The sequence below is a fragment of the Lissotriton helveticus genome, chromosome 5_1 (assembly GCF_964261635.1).
Source record: "Lissotriton helveticus chromosome 5_1, aLisHel1.1, whole genome shotgun sequence".
In the NCBI taxonomy this organism is placed as follows: domain Eukaryota; kingdom Metazoa; phylum Chordata; class Amphibia; order Caudata; family Salamandridae; genus Lissotriton; species Lissotriton helveticus.
Genome location: NC_136065.1, coordinates 1,129,628,026 through 1,129,644,691, shown reverse-complemented (window position 1 = coordinate 1,129,644,691; position 16,666 = coordinate 1,129,628,026). Strand labels below are relative to the sequence as shown.

The 16,666-nt window shown below is 41.7% G+C and overlaps 1 protein-coding gene across 1 annotated transcript in view; it reads left to right on the top strand.

The window, feature by feature from the left end:
* XPNPEP1 (X-prolyl aminopeptidase 1) overlaps positions 1-16,666 on the top strand; it is a 410,780-nt gene that overhangs the window by 136,980 nt on the left and 257,134 nt on the right. Inside the window, exons 7-8 of the mRNA XM_078643742.1 lie at positions 1,428-1,520; positions 6,309-6,452. Coding sequence (XP_078499868.1) covers positions 1,428-1,520; positions 6,309-6,452 — 237 coding nt within the window. The remainder of the gene's footprint in view (positions 1-1,427; positions 1,521-6,308; positions 6,453-16,666) is intronic.

Genomic DNA, 16,666 nt, shown 5'->3' with positions numbered 1-16,666 from the left:
AACCCCCTGAGGTACCTGTTGGGGCATATGTGCCTTATGTTGGGTTTAGATAGTTACAGATACTGAATTACCGTGCATATTGTATTGTTCTTTTAACATCTGCAAATGATCGTTCCAAAGAGGACAGGTATTGGTGGGGCCTAGAGATTAAAATGTTCCTTCGCCTAGTAGAATTAATTTCGGTAAAAATAGGCCACGAGTCGAATGAATGCTAGCATTGCTCATTTTCTTGAGCTAAATATAAGTGGCTATGAAGTATGATTTTCTCTAGGATCAATTAAGCATCCATTCAATTATATGACTGTCTGTCATCTAGCCGTTATCCTCTTTTCGAGTCACATAAACAAAAGACAACTGCCAAGCCCTGTAGAAGTGACACATTGGTCCTAGACATATTGAAAGTGACAGCGACAAGAACTGCTTGCCCTATCTAGTTTGCAAAGTTCATACCTGTACATGACACATGCTTATCCCACACAGTTTGCCTTTTCATGATGCACATTTCACGCATAACTCTAGTTTCACCCTAGCTTTTTTATTACTAGTTGCTAATTCGAGTATTCATGAATACTTTCCCGCATGTGTGCCTCATCACTCAATCTCATATCTACAACCAATCATTATCCAACTGTAGTAGTATTGATCATATTTGCCAGCATTGCTTGATAATGCTCAGATTGGGCAGTATTTACTTTTTTTGCTCCCAGTTTCCATACTTCTTTTTCCACTTCAACTACAGCGTGGGTATGGAGTCTGAAGTATTACATGACCCGCCACCCAATGAGAGGACAGCAATTCTATGGACCTTGACATTCCCCTCTTTTCTCCAAACCAAATGTTGTATCCTCCCTAGAGTATGGAATGGGAATTCAGAATGCACCATTTTATTTTCTACATTTGTTTATTCCAAAGAGGGCAGAGATTGAATGGCTGAGGATTTCCATTATCCATTAGAAATTATTTTTCCTCTGATATGCAAATTATCAATGGAAATTGATTCTCCACTCTTTCTCCTCCTTGAATGCAATTTCCTTCACAGAGCAGCTAAGTATTAAGTGAGAATGCAGCCAGAATCTCCCCCAGAAGCAACTAAGCACTCACCCTTCTGTTTATCTACCCATAGCCATCCATGTAAGCCAACTTGTAGTACATGTGGCTGCTTGTTTGTTTTGCAGAGCTGCATTGTGTCGTGTGTGAGATCGTTTGTGTTGATGTGTGTGCCTGTGGACTGCATGTCTTAGGGTCATTGTCATAAGGGCACCTGTATGTCCAGCGGACAGTGCGTGTGTGGATTTCTGTAGGTTTGTTTCTTTCTGTGTCTGCTTTTTGGATGTTATGTCTCTGCAAGCATAGGAAGCGAAAAGCCACATTTTGTTTGTTATTGCTTGTTCTAACTTGTCGTAATTTTTTTACTTTTCTCCCTACAGGCTTGAAGGAAACCCCTAGTCAGGAAGACTGGCTCGTGAGCATTCTTCCAGAAGGTTCTAAAGTGGGGGTGGATCCTTTCATTATACCTGCAGGTTTGTATGGCAAGATTAATAATTCATGTTTTATATTTGGGTTAAAACCACACTTTTTCCTGTTCTGTGACTCTGTACCTAATAGGTGGCCTAGATCTCCCGGTTTTATGGTATTTATTTCTTGGATGTTTCCGATTGTATTTATTTTTTGCTATTGTTATCTGTATGTATCCATATTTATTTTGAGTTATATGGATAAATGAAGTTGAAACTAGTATATTTCCACATTTATGTGACTGATAAATGTGCATATACGCTTGAGCGCCTGCTAGGCTCCAGTGATGGGAACACCCACAGATGATAAATCAGTGCACGTATATGAAAATATGAAATTTTTAGTGTCACGATTTTGCATATCTAATGATGTTTAATCTACTTTCCTAAAAGTTTTTTTTTTTTTTACCCCTTACCTGTCATTCCGGACGGGTATTAGCTGGCAGTTATGACTGACAGCATTTAAAATCTTTAAAAAAAAATAAATCCAATTTCCGCTTTTACCCACGTTTAAAAATCAATACAGACAGGAAAATAAATAGTTTTTTGTCTGTATTTATCTGTAAAAATCAGTAAAAACGGAAAACCGAGAGCCTTAATTATATAACCCAACTGCATGCTACATGATTGTTTTACCTTTAAAAAGTAAAAGGTCAATTTGTTCCTGACAGAATTCAAACCTTTGACCCTCCCACACCACACTTTCATTTACTGATCTATTTTGCTGGTGATCCTGCTTTCCATTAAATGCTACAGTTTTAATTGCTTTACCACTTAATTTAGGGAATGGTGCAAACAGTCTTTTGAAATAGAGTTACTATCCACTGCTATCAAGTAGTAGTAGACAATACGATAAATTAAAGGACTTGTACAAAACCAAAGCAATTAGAAATTAGGAAAGCCCTACTTTCTTCTGATTGCTTTAACCTAGGCAAACCCTTAACGATATTATTGTGACATGCAAAATCATCAAAACCTTTGTCAACTGTGTATAAAGACGGAAAAAAACCCTTTAATCTCGATCCAAAATATGTAAAAGTGTATTAATAATCATTCCTATTTTGGATCGAGATGAAAGTTTTATATATAGCAATACACTTTCAGGGTTAGAGTGCCACATAAACGATGCAAAAACGAACCAGATAACTCTGGGTAGGTTCCAAGTTTAAGTGGAGAGCAACTCCTGTATAAAGCACCCTCCAACACCAGCAACATTCTGAATCTGCTAACCTCAAATGTCTGTTTTTCCTGCAAAGCTTTTAGGCATAGTATTAGCACAGTGCCATCCAGGTCGAGCTAGAAGTGGACAAAGTCTTTTGCCATTTTTACAGCAAAGTCTTTAAACACAGGATTAGCACAATGCCATCCATGCTGAGCTGTAAAATGACAAAAGCCTTTTTTATCATTACAGGCACAGTATTACAGCTTTAGATTGGTAAAATACCATCCAAGCCAACCTGCCATAAATAAAAGCAACCCCTGACAAGTGTTTCACTATCATTATAGCTCTTCAGAGAAGTTTAGCTTTGTCCAGACACAAGGGAGCACCCATCCGAAGTTCAAGCAATCCTTTCAGTGTTAAAGTGCCACATAAAATGTGCAAAAAAGAAGCAGATAACTTTGGGTAATTCCTAAGTTAAGGTGGGGAGCAGCTCCTGCATAGAGCACCCTACAACACCAGTGGCACTCTGAATCTGCTCACCTCAAATATATATATTGATTATAGAGTGCTGTAAAAAAAAAAAACAGTGACTTTCCCTATTTCTGGCACACTCAGGGAGACATCCCCAAGACCAATATTATTTTCTGCCCCATTACCTCACCTATGAGGCAAGTGTGAGTGTGCTTTTTTCAAAGCAAAGGTATACCTTGCAAAACAAATAAGGTGTGGCAGCCTAATTAGTCAACTTCAGCTTCCTAGAATATTACTATGAATATCTTCTCTGAGAGCGAGGAAGATTCTCACTCATACATTAGTTATGTCTGTGTCATTCAAGAACCTACAGCTAGTCTTTAAGGGTTTCTAGGCCAGCAGTGTATGTCTGTCTGCTCTAAAATACAGTACCTCAGAATGGAGTTACTCATAATGTCTTACTTCTCTGGGCTAAGCAGATAGGCTACTTCCATCATTGCTATCCAGTGCTCTTCACCCCTCAGATCTTCTTCTTTGTAGTTGGGCCAGTGGAATCTACATCCAAATCACCCACACTTCACCGAAATGCAATGAATCTGGATGCTGGAAAAATGCCTTGCCTTCTGTGTGTGAGATTCTTGTAATTTGCTTTTGCTTAGTTGCATGACATTTCTGCAGTGTATGTGCAATTGCCCGTAACTTTTCACATCCGCAAATTATAGAGCTAAATATGACTTGTGTACATTTTTGATGGATGAATGCATTTCATGCTAAAAATAAATGCACAAAACTAAAAGTACTGCGAACAACAGCCGCTAGCATTCTGTTGTTCCTGTGCTCAACCGGTACATTTTTAATGCGAACGGCACCTAATTACATTAAGTGGTGTAATGTCTAGATTTTCACAAAGTAAGAATCATGTGAAATTCCTGAGATTACGGGAATTATGCTTGCGTGATATAAATTTCACCCAGGTGTATCCTTGATGTCCCATTAGAACATATCTGAAGGTAGCCTTCAATACAAGAACACTGTTCGTAGGCTTCCAAATCCTCCAAAGTCTTCAAAAGAGCTTTGCTTTTTATAGGATGCCATAGAATGGGCCTTCCCAATCAATGCAGAATTTCTTGGGATTCTGGAAGTAAATTGATGGTATGTTTTGCCAGTAATGCCCCTCTCGTACAAGGTATGCAGTGGTCTTTCTCTTGAACACAGATGGAAAGGGAGAGAAGGAGTGAATATATATTTATGGTGGTTAAACAGGAACCAGACCGACTTTATATCGAAATTGTCTCTCTCACCCTTGAGAGACACTCAAACAAATACCTGTGCCTATATATTTGCATCAGTCTCCATTTTCAGCAAGTCCACCTTTAAAGCCCAGGAAGTAAACACTCAAACGTCAATAGAAAGAGATTATCCAGGCACTGGTAAATAAAAGTAAAGCTACCGTTTGTGGGTCCGTTTTTGCTTCTTGCTTACATAGCTCGTCCATAACAGACATTACAGTAAGTCTCCACAACTTACCTTCAGCAATAATGTCTTTACAACTGAAATGATTTTTAGTTGCCTCACCCCAATTCACTCTAAAACTAACCAAGCCTAGAATATAACCCTTACCCTAGCACCTACTATACCCAGGTCTGATATTATACCTCTAGCACTATCAATCTATAACTTACTTAACTGTAAGCCACACTATACCCAAACCATAACTCTAAACCATATGCTAACCCTAAACCTATGCGTAACTAGAAACCTTAGCCTAGCGCTAACCCTGCCTTCTAAACTAAACTTTATCAAAGCTGTTATTATATCTCATCTACAAAGAAGATAGCATATAATCCGCATTGCCTAATAAAAAAGCTAATTGTAAGAAATCATGTTTACTTTTTTTGAAAATTAATTTTTAATTTGTGAGATTCTTTGTAATAGGTCCCTCTATTCTGGATTTGTTGTGCTAACATAATCTCATTTTGGATAACCTTGTACAAACTGAGGGCCTCTTATCTTGTAACAAAGGACCCTCACTGAGAGTCTTAAAATGCAGAGAAAATATATGTAGATGGGTTTTGCATTTGTTATTCAGTATGTTATGCCCCAATTTTGATATTTGTATGGAAAATTAACAAAATCACCTGCAGTTGTGTGGAGAAAAATGATCAAAGTCAATGGGAAATAGCAAACTACTAGTACAGAAAAATCATAGGCCTGGCCGTGAAAGTTGGCTCCGTTCACTGAGTTTGTGGAGTTTTTCTCTGTCTGCATAACATGCGGAGTTCCTAAAAAAACTCCGCTCTGCGTAGTGGAGCAGAGTATTTTCCTCACTCCCTAATGTTAACTTGGCAAGCGCGAGCGAGGAAAATCTTACTCCAGACCACCTCCCAGCGAGAGGCAGGCAGTCGCGGATGGCCGCTACCACTCGCGTTGAGATACCTTCCGTTCATGCTGAGGAAGGGGCTGCTCAAGTAGAACATCTATTTGAGCAGCAGAAAGAAGTAGTGCCCTCTTGCACTGCTCATGTACTGTTCACGCTAATTTTCCAGTGCAGGACAAACACCCAGGTCTAAAAATCAACGTGAACGGTGTGACGTAACATACTCCATCGCCTGCAAAGCTCTGTGTAGCGCATAATAATAGTTGTATGTGCAAACAGTAGGTCTTACTGGTAACCAATGACATGATGCTCAATTTACTTACGTTTGAGTTGCCTTTACAGAGATTTGAACTTGTGATCTGAAAATCACAGCAGATATCGTTATCAGAGCTTTAACCCCTTCGCTGCGGGGGTAATTCCCCTGCTGTGCTGGAGGGGAGGGGGGTGCGCACAACCCCCCCATGCTCATGACGAGATCAGCTCGTCATGAGCCACGGCACTCCTGTGCTCATGACGAGCTGAGCTCGTCACAGGTGCACCGGCTCCCGTGGAACGCTCAGCACAGCAGGGGAATTCTCCCCGCACCTGAGCGTTCCACGGGCCATGACAAGCTGAGCTTGTCATGAGCATGGGAGGGGTTAAATCGTTGAATCCTGTTGTTGGCTTCGGCTAGAATAACAAGCTGTTGCAATTGGCCAGTGTGTACTTTACTTCCAGTACAGTTGTTAACTTAGAGACATTGTGCTAATTTAAAAAACCCACATTGTGTTTATTTTTCTGGCAGATCAGTGGAAAAGCATGTCGAACGCCCTGAAGAATGCTGGTCACTGTCTCATACCGGTGCAAGGGAACCTCATTGATGCAATCTGGACAGATCGCCCTCAACGCACGTGTTTCTCCCTCATGACTCTTGGCTTAAAATACACAGGTAGGTAGAACTGAGACAGTACAGTGAAGTACCGGCTACCTTCACTCATTGTATTCTATGTAACCTCCTTCTGACCTGTTTTATGGTGCTTTAATGAAGAAGACACAACAAATGTTAAAGCAAAATTGACCTCATATTAATTTAGGAAACTGTTGTAGCTCCATTTTAAAACAAGCATTGGCATAGCCAATAGGTCTCGCCTTTGGGACTGTGTTAGTGTTTAGCAGTGCAGCACATTATAGAGACAATAAACAAGACCAGCCATGCCTTAAAGGGTATTTACAATGAAATTGCATTTATGTAGCACTTACTCCCCCTGTTGAGGTACTTTAGCATGATAATCCAGTACCTGAAATTACTGGGTAGTGCAGTAGTGAATGGTTATTGTTGTGCTGTCAAGGAAGCCGCTCCTTGATCTTACTCAAGTTACTTGGTTGTAACATTAATGATTTCGGTATGATAATTAGTTGGGGGTATGTGGGAAGCAAATCGTGGATGGAGTGACTAAACATATTGTTATGATGTAAGGATTTATTTTTATAGCGAGAGATTAAGGCATGCAGTGTACCGTGTACTCAGGAAGCATGCAGAAGGTGAAGGAGAGGGTCGTTGAAAAAAATAAAGGAGGGTTTAAGTCAAGGTCAGATTTTCACGCAGGGTGTACATTGCGGACTGTGGTACTGTGGTTATTTAGACAGTATGTGATCTGTGGATGTATAAACAGAGTCCGATGTTTCCACCGTCCAGGTCGCAGGGGCCTCTTTTAGAACAAGGCGGAGGAGGGAAAAAGCGAAAGTCAACAAAAATAAGCCATTACACCAGTACCTAGTGTTCAAAATGGAGGCACAAAGTGGGGGTAAAACTGAAAAAAACAGGTTTCCTTACACTTACTAGGGGTGCTTTGTATGATTCTAAGTTTTTCGAATCATTGCAACAACAAAAAACAGGAACTGAGTAAAAAGTTCAAAATGTGATTGCCTAAGACCACGCAGTTTGGTCACATGATGAAGCTCGAATTAAATATGAAATCCGCAAATATTAGGGCTTGAAGTTAGCACCTACCTACTAGACTGCATCTTGGAGGGACTGTGAATTGCCCACTTTGTTGGGTGTCCTGCCTGTGTTCAATAACCTAACTGCATGTGTTTCCAAGCACGTCTAGTGCTTTTTGTCTGGAGCAGTAGGTGGTTCATGGACGGCAAGAGTAACATTCCGCCAGACTTCATATTCAATCTCCAGTCATGGGGTCTGTTTACATTGTCGTTTGGTAAAGGTTGTGACGTGTGCCAGGTGAGGGATTCCCTCCAGGAGCAAGGGGTCACTGGAGGGAGACCACTGCCGAGCAGGTGCCTGCAGTCAGTAACACACTACAGCTGGTGCGGCGCCGCAGCTCCCACAACCCGCAGAGCTCAACTCAAGGCAGTTGCTACGCAGCCGTGTTTGTGCACCGTGTGGGACACGGCAGCCTTTACGGCACGACAACCCGTCCTACCTGTGCTGCGTGTCACACTCACTCCCTTTCAGCGCCAGGGAGACGCTTCTGGCAGCCGTGAAACGAGCTCCTGGTCCGGGTCCAGGTGAAAGAGAGAGCTCAGTGCCTGCGACCACCTATGCCGACCTCTAGGCTCTAGATAAACAATGCGACGCAGTGGCCACAGATAGAATGGAGAAGTGCTCCAAATTAAGGTCATTTTAGGGCACTTCTTTTGTGGAGGAAAAGTGGTAATTTGTGAACAATTTGATATGACAGTTTTGTGTTAAGGCTTTATTAGGCTTTCTAATATGGCTCGCAGATATATTTCATTAATGCGTTTATTTTCTGTGTATCACCAAATGAACTTGCGAGGTGTATTGACATATATTTCAAATAAGAGGTGCTGGTGTGGACGATGCGCGTCTATTATTTCTGGTAGTGGGGCAGTGTAAACATTTTGTGTGGGTGGTTAAAGTTTCTGAACTCTGGAATATTCCACCCTGGCTAGAAGTACAGAGAGTTGTCATCTAGCGCCAGCCAGGGGCATAGGCTATCATCAGTGCTGGGCGAGTTTAGATGCCTGTAGAAATGTCAGTAAAGCCCTTGGACCATCCTTTAGGATCTCAGTAGGGCCCGCTCAGCCTTTCATCATCCGAGATACTATAATGCCATTTGTTGGGAAATAGTACCGCTGTTACTTTTCATTGTTAGGATATCTCGAGATCGTGGTAGCAATTGAACACAAAAGCAAGTATTACAATTACAGACTTGTTTTTTCTGGCAAAATTATGGAACAGGGATAACATTAACTGCTGCTTACATTTTGATCACTCCAGGCTACCGGGATTGTCATAGAACCTGCCTTGTGTCAGTGTTATCTGTTTGCTGTAGATTACTGAATTCATAAAAATGCCATTTGTCAAGTTTTCGTGTCAACCCAACGCGAAGATCAGATTAGAACGTTCAGTGCGTGAATGTTGGTCTCCGCAGCCGAACTGTAAACTGTTTGTGTTGCATTAGAATCACAGTTCGTAGAAGAATAAACACGGTGCATGTCCTACATATACGTTTATTTATTGTTTTTTTAAGCGCTACAGTTATACGTCAAGTCTTTGTTGCTTCGGTGCGCTCACTGACAGTGACGGGAAGAGTCGTTTCTGTGGTGCCCTGGCTGAGGGAACAAGCGCTGTTTACATGAAACAGTGCCCTGCTGCGCAGATCCAGCTACAAAGTGAACACGACCAAAGCGAAGATCAGATTAGATTGTTCAGTGCGTGAATGCTGGTCTCCGAAGACGGGCTGGAACCTGTTTGCATTACATTAGAATCAGAGTTCATAGATGAATAAACGCAGTGCATGTCCTACATATGCGTTTATTTACTGTGAGGATTTTGTAAGTGCTACAGTTATACGCCAAGTCTTTGTTGCTTCGGTGCACTTACTGACGGTGACCGGAAGAGTCCTTTCTGTGGTGCCCTGGCTGAGTGAACAAGCGATGTTTACAGGAAACAGAGCCCGGCCAAGCAGACGTGCCCGCAAACTGAATGCGACGCAAAGCCTTTGAAATACAACACCAAACAGATGGCACACAGCACGCCCGGTTTCTGCGCGCCGCGGCCGGCTCCTGAGAGCAAAACGATCTGGAAGTAAACCTTTGAAATGAAGCTGGGACATCGACACACCTTTGGCCAATTGCGTTCTGAAGCCAGACGCAAAGGCTAATAGCGTGTGAGCACAACATGCACATGCTTTTAAGAAAGCTGAAGTGATTCCAAGAGGTCGATTTCCTATGCAGCGCATGCACGCTGCCATAGACTCGACCTAAATATAGGATAACTTGCAGTTGCTTGTTGAAGCAGTGTGCCCAGTAGTTATCTAATATTCTGTCACTGTTGTGGTTCACAATCCATATACAGTAAAAAAATACTGATACAATCCATAAGAGCCACCTATTTGGAAGGAAAAAAAAGTAGGAGCCAAATGTGAAGATAGCGAACAGTAGAACATATTGTCTAAAACACTTGCCGTAGAGTTGCATTTTTAGGGACACAATATTTCTTTCACCAAACACCTCTTTGGAAAGTATCAGGAGCATGTGTAATGGGAATTTCCTCCTCCCCTAAACCGTAGGTCAACAGGGGCCAGCGAGCGGGCTGCAGCATGTGTGCAGTTTGGAACTGCACAAGAGAAATCATTATTCATTTAGTTTAGAGCATTTTGTTCCAGGTTCCCCATCCTGGGACAATGGAAGCTATTTGTGACACTGGAAAGCAGATGAACTGCGTGAAGACTACACCATTTTCTATATAAAAACACCAAGCACAAAGCCTACTCTGGAGAATGCTCTTTATTTCACCCGGAAAGAGAAAGAATATGCATTAGGCATGAACCTGAGACAGTGAAAGGAGTAATGCTCTTCAGTGTGCTCAGCTGTATAATTTCAGTCTCGGGTGTCGCAAGAGCTTTGGTCTCTGTTGGGGACTCTTAGTGAATGTCAATTGCTCCCAAAGATGGTGGGCCAGATGATCATGCAAAGGAGGTGCCATTTCATGAACACATATTAGTGCAGAAGACCCCTAACCTCTCTTCCACTGCACACCCACAATTTTATCTAGCCTGAACCCAGATTTAATTAAATCTTTTTTCTGGCCACTCAAGCTTTTTAAGTAACTTTATTTTTTTGGTCACTGATCACTACTGGTTCCACCAGTGGTTAAGCTCCGGGTGGAGGAAGCATAACCACTAACCCAATGATGATGCTGCCACGTACCCATAAAGACGGAGAATCAAGATATACCGTCATTTAGTCCAGGGCACGTGATTGAGGGTTATTTATCGGTACCCACGAACGACAAATTAAAAAACCCTGGTGACCCAGGACAAGTGATCCGTTCCCCCCTGATTTTTTTTTTTTTTGCATATGTACCAAGGAAGCTGAGCGGATCACGACTTCCTTCTCCCCCCTCTGATTAAAAATAGAATATAACGGGGGGTGGTCTGGCCACGCAGGAAGATGGCCGCCTGCTAGGTGAGCTCCGCCGAGGGACGGACCCCCGACGAGCTTCCCTGACTTGCCTGCTGGAGTGGGTCGTCCTTTTCTTGATGGCGAGGCTCCGGAGTTCGTGAGGATTGCGGCGGTGTTCTTCTTTTCTGAGCAGCGGCTCGTGTTCCCAGGTCGGCGGAGTCACGGTGAGGCGGCCGGTTCCCACAGCACTCGCCTCGGCATTCGCGCGCTTTTCTGACCGCGCCTCTCCTCAGCCGAGGCGGCGCCTGAGATACTACAGGGCCGCGCCTCCTTCATAACAGGGCCGCGCCTCCTCAGAAGGTGGGGGCGCGCTTTAGCAACGCTGTCAGCAGTTTCCTCATCTTTTTATTGCCAATGTGAGCAGTAAGCAGCGCCCTCCTCAGGCTACTCTTATATTAACTTTCCTCATAAGCTGCAATTTATGCTTTTTACATGGAAAAGTCACCTCAACAGAAATGAAAGGAACCTAACAGACTGGCACGCTTGTTCTTTCACGACAACATGTTTACTTAATTACATATGTACATGTGCCCAGGGGCTCCATTGTTACTGGCAGAACTAATATTGCCTCACTTTTAATATTTGTTATTGCATAAGGAAGCCAACAAATATCTATCATTTGAAGGGGCAGAAATAATGCTACTGGCAGATTTACATGCAACAATATTGCTCCATTTCTTCCCCTCACCAATTGGTTCTGCAATTTTTATTTAACTGCTTTTTGGGCCACGAATGTCCTTTGTGTCAGATTTATTTGACCTTCTCCGTTTTACAAAATTTGTTCTCTGTCTTATTCTCCTAATATGGTACCTTACCAATTACACTACTACAAAGAGAAGCAGACGGAAAATACTGACGACTGAATTCTCATTTACAGTTACTATTTTCTATTGTGCGCTCATGTGCTTTGTTTTCCTTTGCAACCATTTACTGTCTTTACATGTTTTCCTTATGAGGTAGTTTAAGTACGCAAGATTGGTTACTCCGATATTTCATTGATTTCGTGACATATTATTCGCCTTTCTATGGCAATGTTGTCATAATTTTTTGATTTCAGGAGTTACTTGTCTGTTGTTAGTATTGGTTACTCTCTTACTGCATACACCCTATTACCTCATTGGTATTTGCTATATTCCTGGCTTCATCATTGCCTCATATTCCAGTATCTCCTCTATTCGCTACTGCAGACCACCATTGAAAAGGTCAACGGTCATGTCTAACAATAGAAATGGTGGTCGTGGACCTAAACAACCACTTTTCACTGAAGTGGTAAAACAACCCTCTTCTGTGGCATTTAAAGGTAATGGTTCTGCGTCATCTCCTTCATCGCAAGTTGCTTTGCCTCAGAGCGACAAATCCTTGTCTGACACTATGCAACGCATTTTGCAAGAACTTTCTGGGGTCAATCGGCGATAAGAGGGTCTGGATATTGCCATGACTTCATTGACTGCAGAAACTAAGTTTATCAGGGCAGAACTTTCTACTTTTCATTCCAGGATTGATGTCATTGACTCTAAAATAATTGACATAGAGGGTCGTCTGGATTCTGTTCAGGGCTCAGATCAAGACTTACTTTTCCTACACAGCAAGATCATCGATTTGGAAGATCGCAGTCGTAGGGATAATATCCGTTTTTTTTGTTTTCCTGAAAATGTTGAGAAGCAAGACATGAAGTCCTTTCTCTGTGATGCCCTTCCCACTTTGACTTGACTCTCTTTTACTCCTCCTCTTGAGCTCCAACGTGCTCACAGATTGGGCCCACCACGTTCTGGCTCTTCTGCAAGACCTAGACCTATCATTGCTTGCTTCCTTAGACATGAACAAACCAGACAGGTTCTATCATTGGCTCGTACTCATGGTCCCTTTCTGTTTCAGGGTCATACCATCCATATGGCTGCTGATTTCTCTAAAGAAACGAATGAACGACGAAAGGCATTTCTCTCCATGCGACCCCAATTACGTCAAATGGACATCAAATATGGCCTATTTGAGCCTGCGCGTTTTTGTATTACTAGGAATGGAGAGTCCAACGACTTTTATGATCCTGCACTTCTACAGCAATTTCTGAATGATATCAGGTCCGAAGATATGGAAACGCAGTCTCCTTCTTATGCTCAACCTTCTCAGTCCAAGTCCTCATCTCCGAATCCTTCATCATCTCAATTACACTCCTCCCCTGAATCTAGACACCGTGGCAGAGATATCACTCGTCTGTCTCGTTCTCAGGATGGCAAGAATTCGGCTCTACGTTCTGTCTCTTCTCACACCAACACACAACAAAGGGACAAATCCAGATCGCCTCTTAAGACGCCCTCTGATGCTGACTGAACTCTTTTAAATGCTTTAATGTTTAATTACTTTTTCTTCTTCTCTAAGTGCATAGCATTGTCTATTGTTCATAATGCTTTCACTTTTCATTTAGCTCAACCAGCTTTTAATGCATGGTACAATCAGATTTATTCTCTTTAGTGTTCTATATAGTACTCTGCGCTCTATTGTTCTTCTATATTTACTACTACTATGTGCTTTACAGTTTGCAGTTATTTAATTATTTTCAGGTTTTGCTTATTGTACACTATAAGACTGTTCCCCATCCCACAAGTGCTTTTTCTCTCCTCTTGTTTGCTCCCCTAGCTATGGCGTTGTTTTATTGTTAGATGCTGATTGATTTTTCTGCTTTATTGTATTCTCGCTATTTTATAGATTAGGATACTTTCTATTATTTGATGTTTTAACTGTTTACTTAATTACCTGTGCTCTCTAGTATTATAAACTATGCACATTGCGGCGTTGTTTTATTTTGTGCTATATGTCTTATTGTTATCCTGTGAGTTTTCAACAAATTGGAGTATTTACGCATTTTAGGTCTCGTTCATTCTATATCGCATATGAATTTCTTATTACATGCGGGACTCGCTCCCTGTTCATGCCCTTTCCCATGTTGTGGTTATTGTGTTTAGATTCACACTGTTCATCTGCTTCATCAGATACCTTGATTTTGAAATAATGTAATTTTATTATATTGTTCTTCTCACTTATATCTATGCTGTCTCTATTCATGCTCTCATGTTTCCTTTTGGGTGCTTTTCCCTTTTGTTTCATTAATATATATTATTTGTTTCTTTTCCTGTATGCTATGGGGGGTTCTTCATTTATTTCTCTTCCTTTTAGTCTTCTTTTCTTTCCTTATCAAGTTATTATTTGTTGTATGACAATTACACTATGCATTTAATCATTCTCTTTATTCATTGGCTATGTTCTATGATGATATTTAACGTTTTTGCATGATCTTTGATAATGTGGACCTGCTCTATTGTGTCTTGTATATTCCATATTATCCTTTGCTCTCTAGATCCCCATTATTCTTTCCTCGGAGGGCTTTCAGTGCGCCCAGACCCGTAGATAACAGTCTAGGTTCTCTTCTCTTTTCCTATCTTATTGTTTTTCTTTTGTTTCTACCTGATTTGTCTTTCTTAGATACTCACTTTGCTTTTCTAAACTACTTCTGTATTTTCTTTTTCCCTTTTTCTTCCTTTTTTTCTTTCCTTCTTTCCCATTTTATTAGTTTTTCTCTTCTTCGACTTACTTTGTCTCTTGCTTCCCAGTGCAACATCTTTCTTCTCTAATTCTTGTCCAGTTGCTTCCTTTCCTTTCTATCTACCTCTTGAATTCTCTTACCATGTCCTCTCCTAATTCGCTGTCAGTGATTTCCTGGAATGTTCATGGTCTCACTCATTATATCAAGCGCAAAAAACTACTAACTAACATACTTACGCTCTAAACATGTTGACGTTGCTTTATTGCAGGAAACGCACTTAGATGATATTGAATCTAGTAAACTCAGCAGAGATTGGGTCGGTACAGTGATTCATAGTAGTGTCTCAAAGCATGATCCCACCAACTCTAACCCTGTTCGCAAGTGCGGGGTAGCCATACTTCTTCGAAAGTCACTTCCCTTCACAATTCTCAAAACATGGTCTGACCCGGAAGGTCGATATGTCTTTGCCAACTCTTTCATCTGCCTTGGTTCTATTTATCCCCCTTTAGGCTCCAAAAAACAGTTTTTTCTCCGTCTGAACCGCCTTTTCACAGAAATCAACGCCTCCCAGTTTCTCATTGGAGGAGACTGGAATTTGGCACCGGATCCGGCTCTGGACAGGACAGGTTGTTTTGACACCGTTAATGCTCCAGATAGAGCCATTCTCCGGGATATTCTTGCTGATATTGGTCTAGTTGATCATTGGAGACTAAGTCATCCTCAGGACAAAGAATATACGTTTTTCTCCACTACGCATGGTACATTCTCACGTCTTGATTACTTTCTTCTTTCACAACAGTCAGTCCAATTGGTTACGCAGTCCCAGATCTTGGAGGCAGCCATCTCCGACCATTCCCCTGTTCTCTTATCTCTTGATTTGGGTTTCTCCAAACCAGGACGTAAACCATGGCGCTTGAATATAGCATGAATTGCACAAATGCAATGTATTGTAAGTCATTAGCATCTAATGCGATTATAATACCTACATACATACATACATCACAAGCTCTGACGTCAGAATTCTCATTAGTTGATATCCTTCAGGGTTATATGTACTTATGGGAACAATTGACATGATTTAGGCTGGAAAGGTTATATCCTGTATAATTGATGTGTATATATGTCATGGTACCTCTTCCCTGTCCACCACCTTCACTTACTCACTTGACCCCCAACCCACGTACCTCCCTCTTCCCACACGAAGAGCACTGTAAATACAAATCACACCATCGTATGTATGAGCAACTGCATGGCCATAAATGATCAATGCTTTGACTTATAATCGCATTAGACGCGAATGACTTTTACTATAAATTGCATTTGTGCAATTCATGCAAACAAGACTTTCATCAGCAGAGCAGCCTATTAAGTCTATGTTCATCCTAGTCTTTCTCTGACAGGAGGGCACGAAGTTATTGAAAATACTGGCCAGTATTACAACTGTGTTCCTCCTTCTGGACAAAAACAAACAATGGACTTTTTGCCTATCAGGTCATCCTACCCACAATTTAGTGATAGCAGTGGTGGCGCAATGAAGATCATGTAATCCCCTCACAGTCACCTCTACTCCTCCAGATCAGGACTGCAGAAGACTGGGTGCACCAGGAACAAGTGTAAGCTCCATAGAGGCGATAGCAATAAATATGGCAAAAATTTCTGCCATTCTAGGTTGCTATGACTGCCATATATGGAGCGACATTGCTTCATTGTTGGATTTACTCCCAGAAGACAAATGAGATACTATAAAGGCCATGATGATGGAAGGAGCTAATGCATCGGCTACCATTATCAATGCAGGGATGGATGCCTTCAATGTGGAATTTTGCCAGTTTCCTGCAGCAGCAGTTCTTTGGGGACCAGGATGACTCAAGATTACCTCTTTCCATTTGAAGTTCAGGGAAAAGTAACTGACATGCCGATGATGGGCAGACACTCTTTGGCAACCCTGTGAACCAGGCCCTTTGAGCAGATGGAAACAGATGCTGACACAGCAAGATCCCTTGTGGGCTTTAATTTCACAAGTCCCCAGGATTTTGAGTCCATAGCCAGGCTCAATCCTACAGAGGACGTTTTTTGCAATATGGTGCCCAGGTTAAGCAAAACAAACCAAACCATCACTCCTGTACTTGTTGAGAGTTACTCAAGATCACAAAAGCAGTCATGCAAAAAAAAGCCAG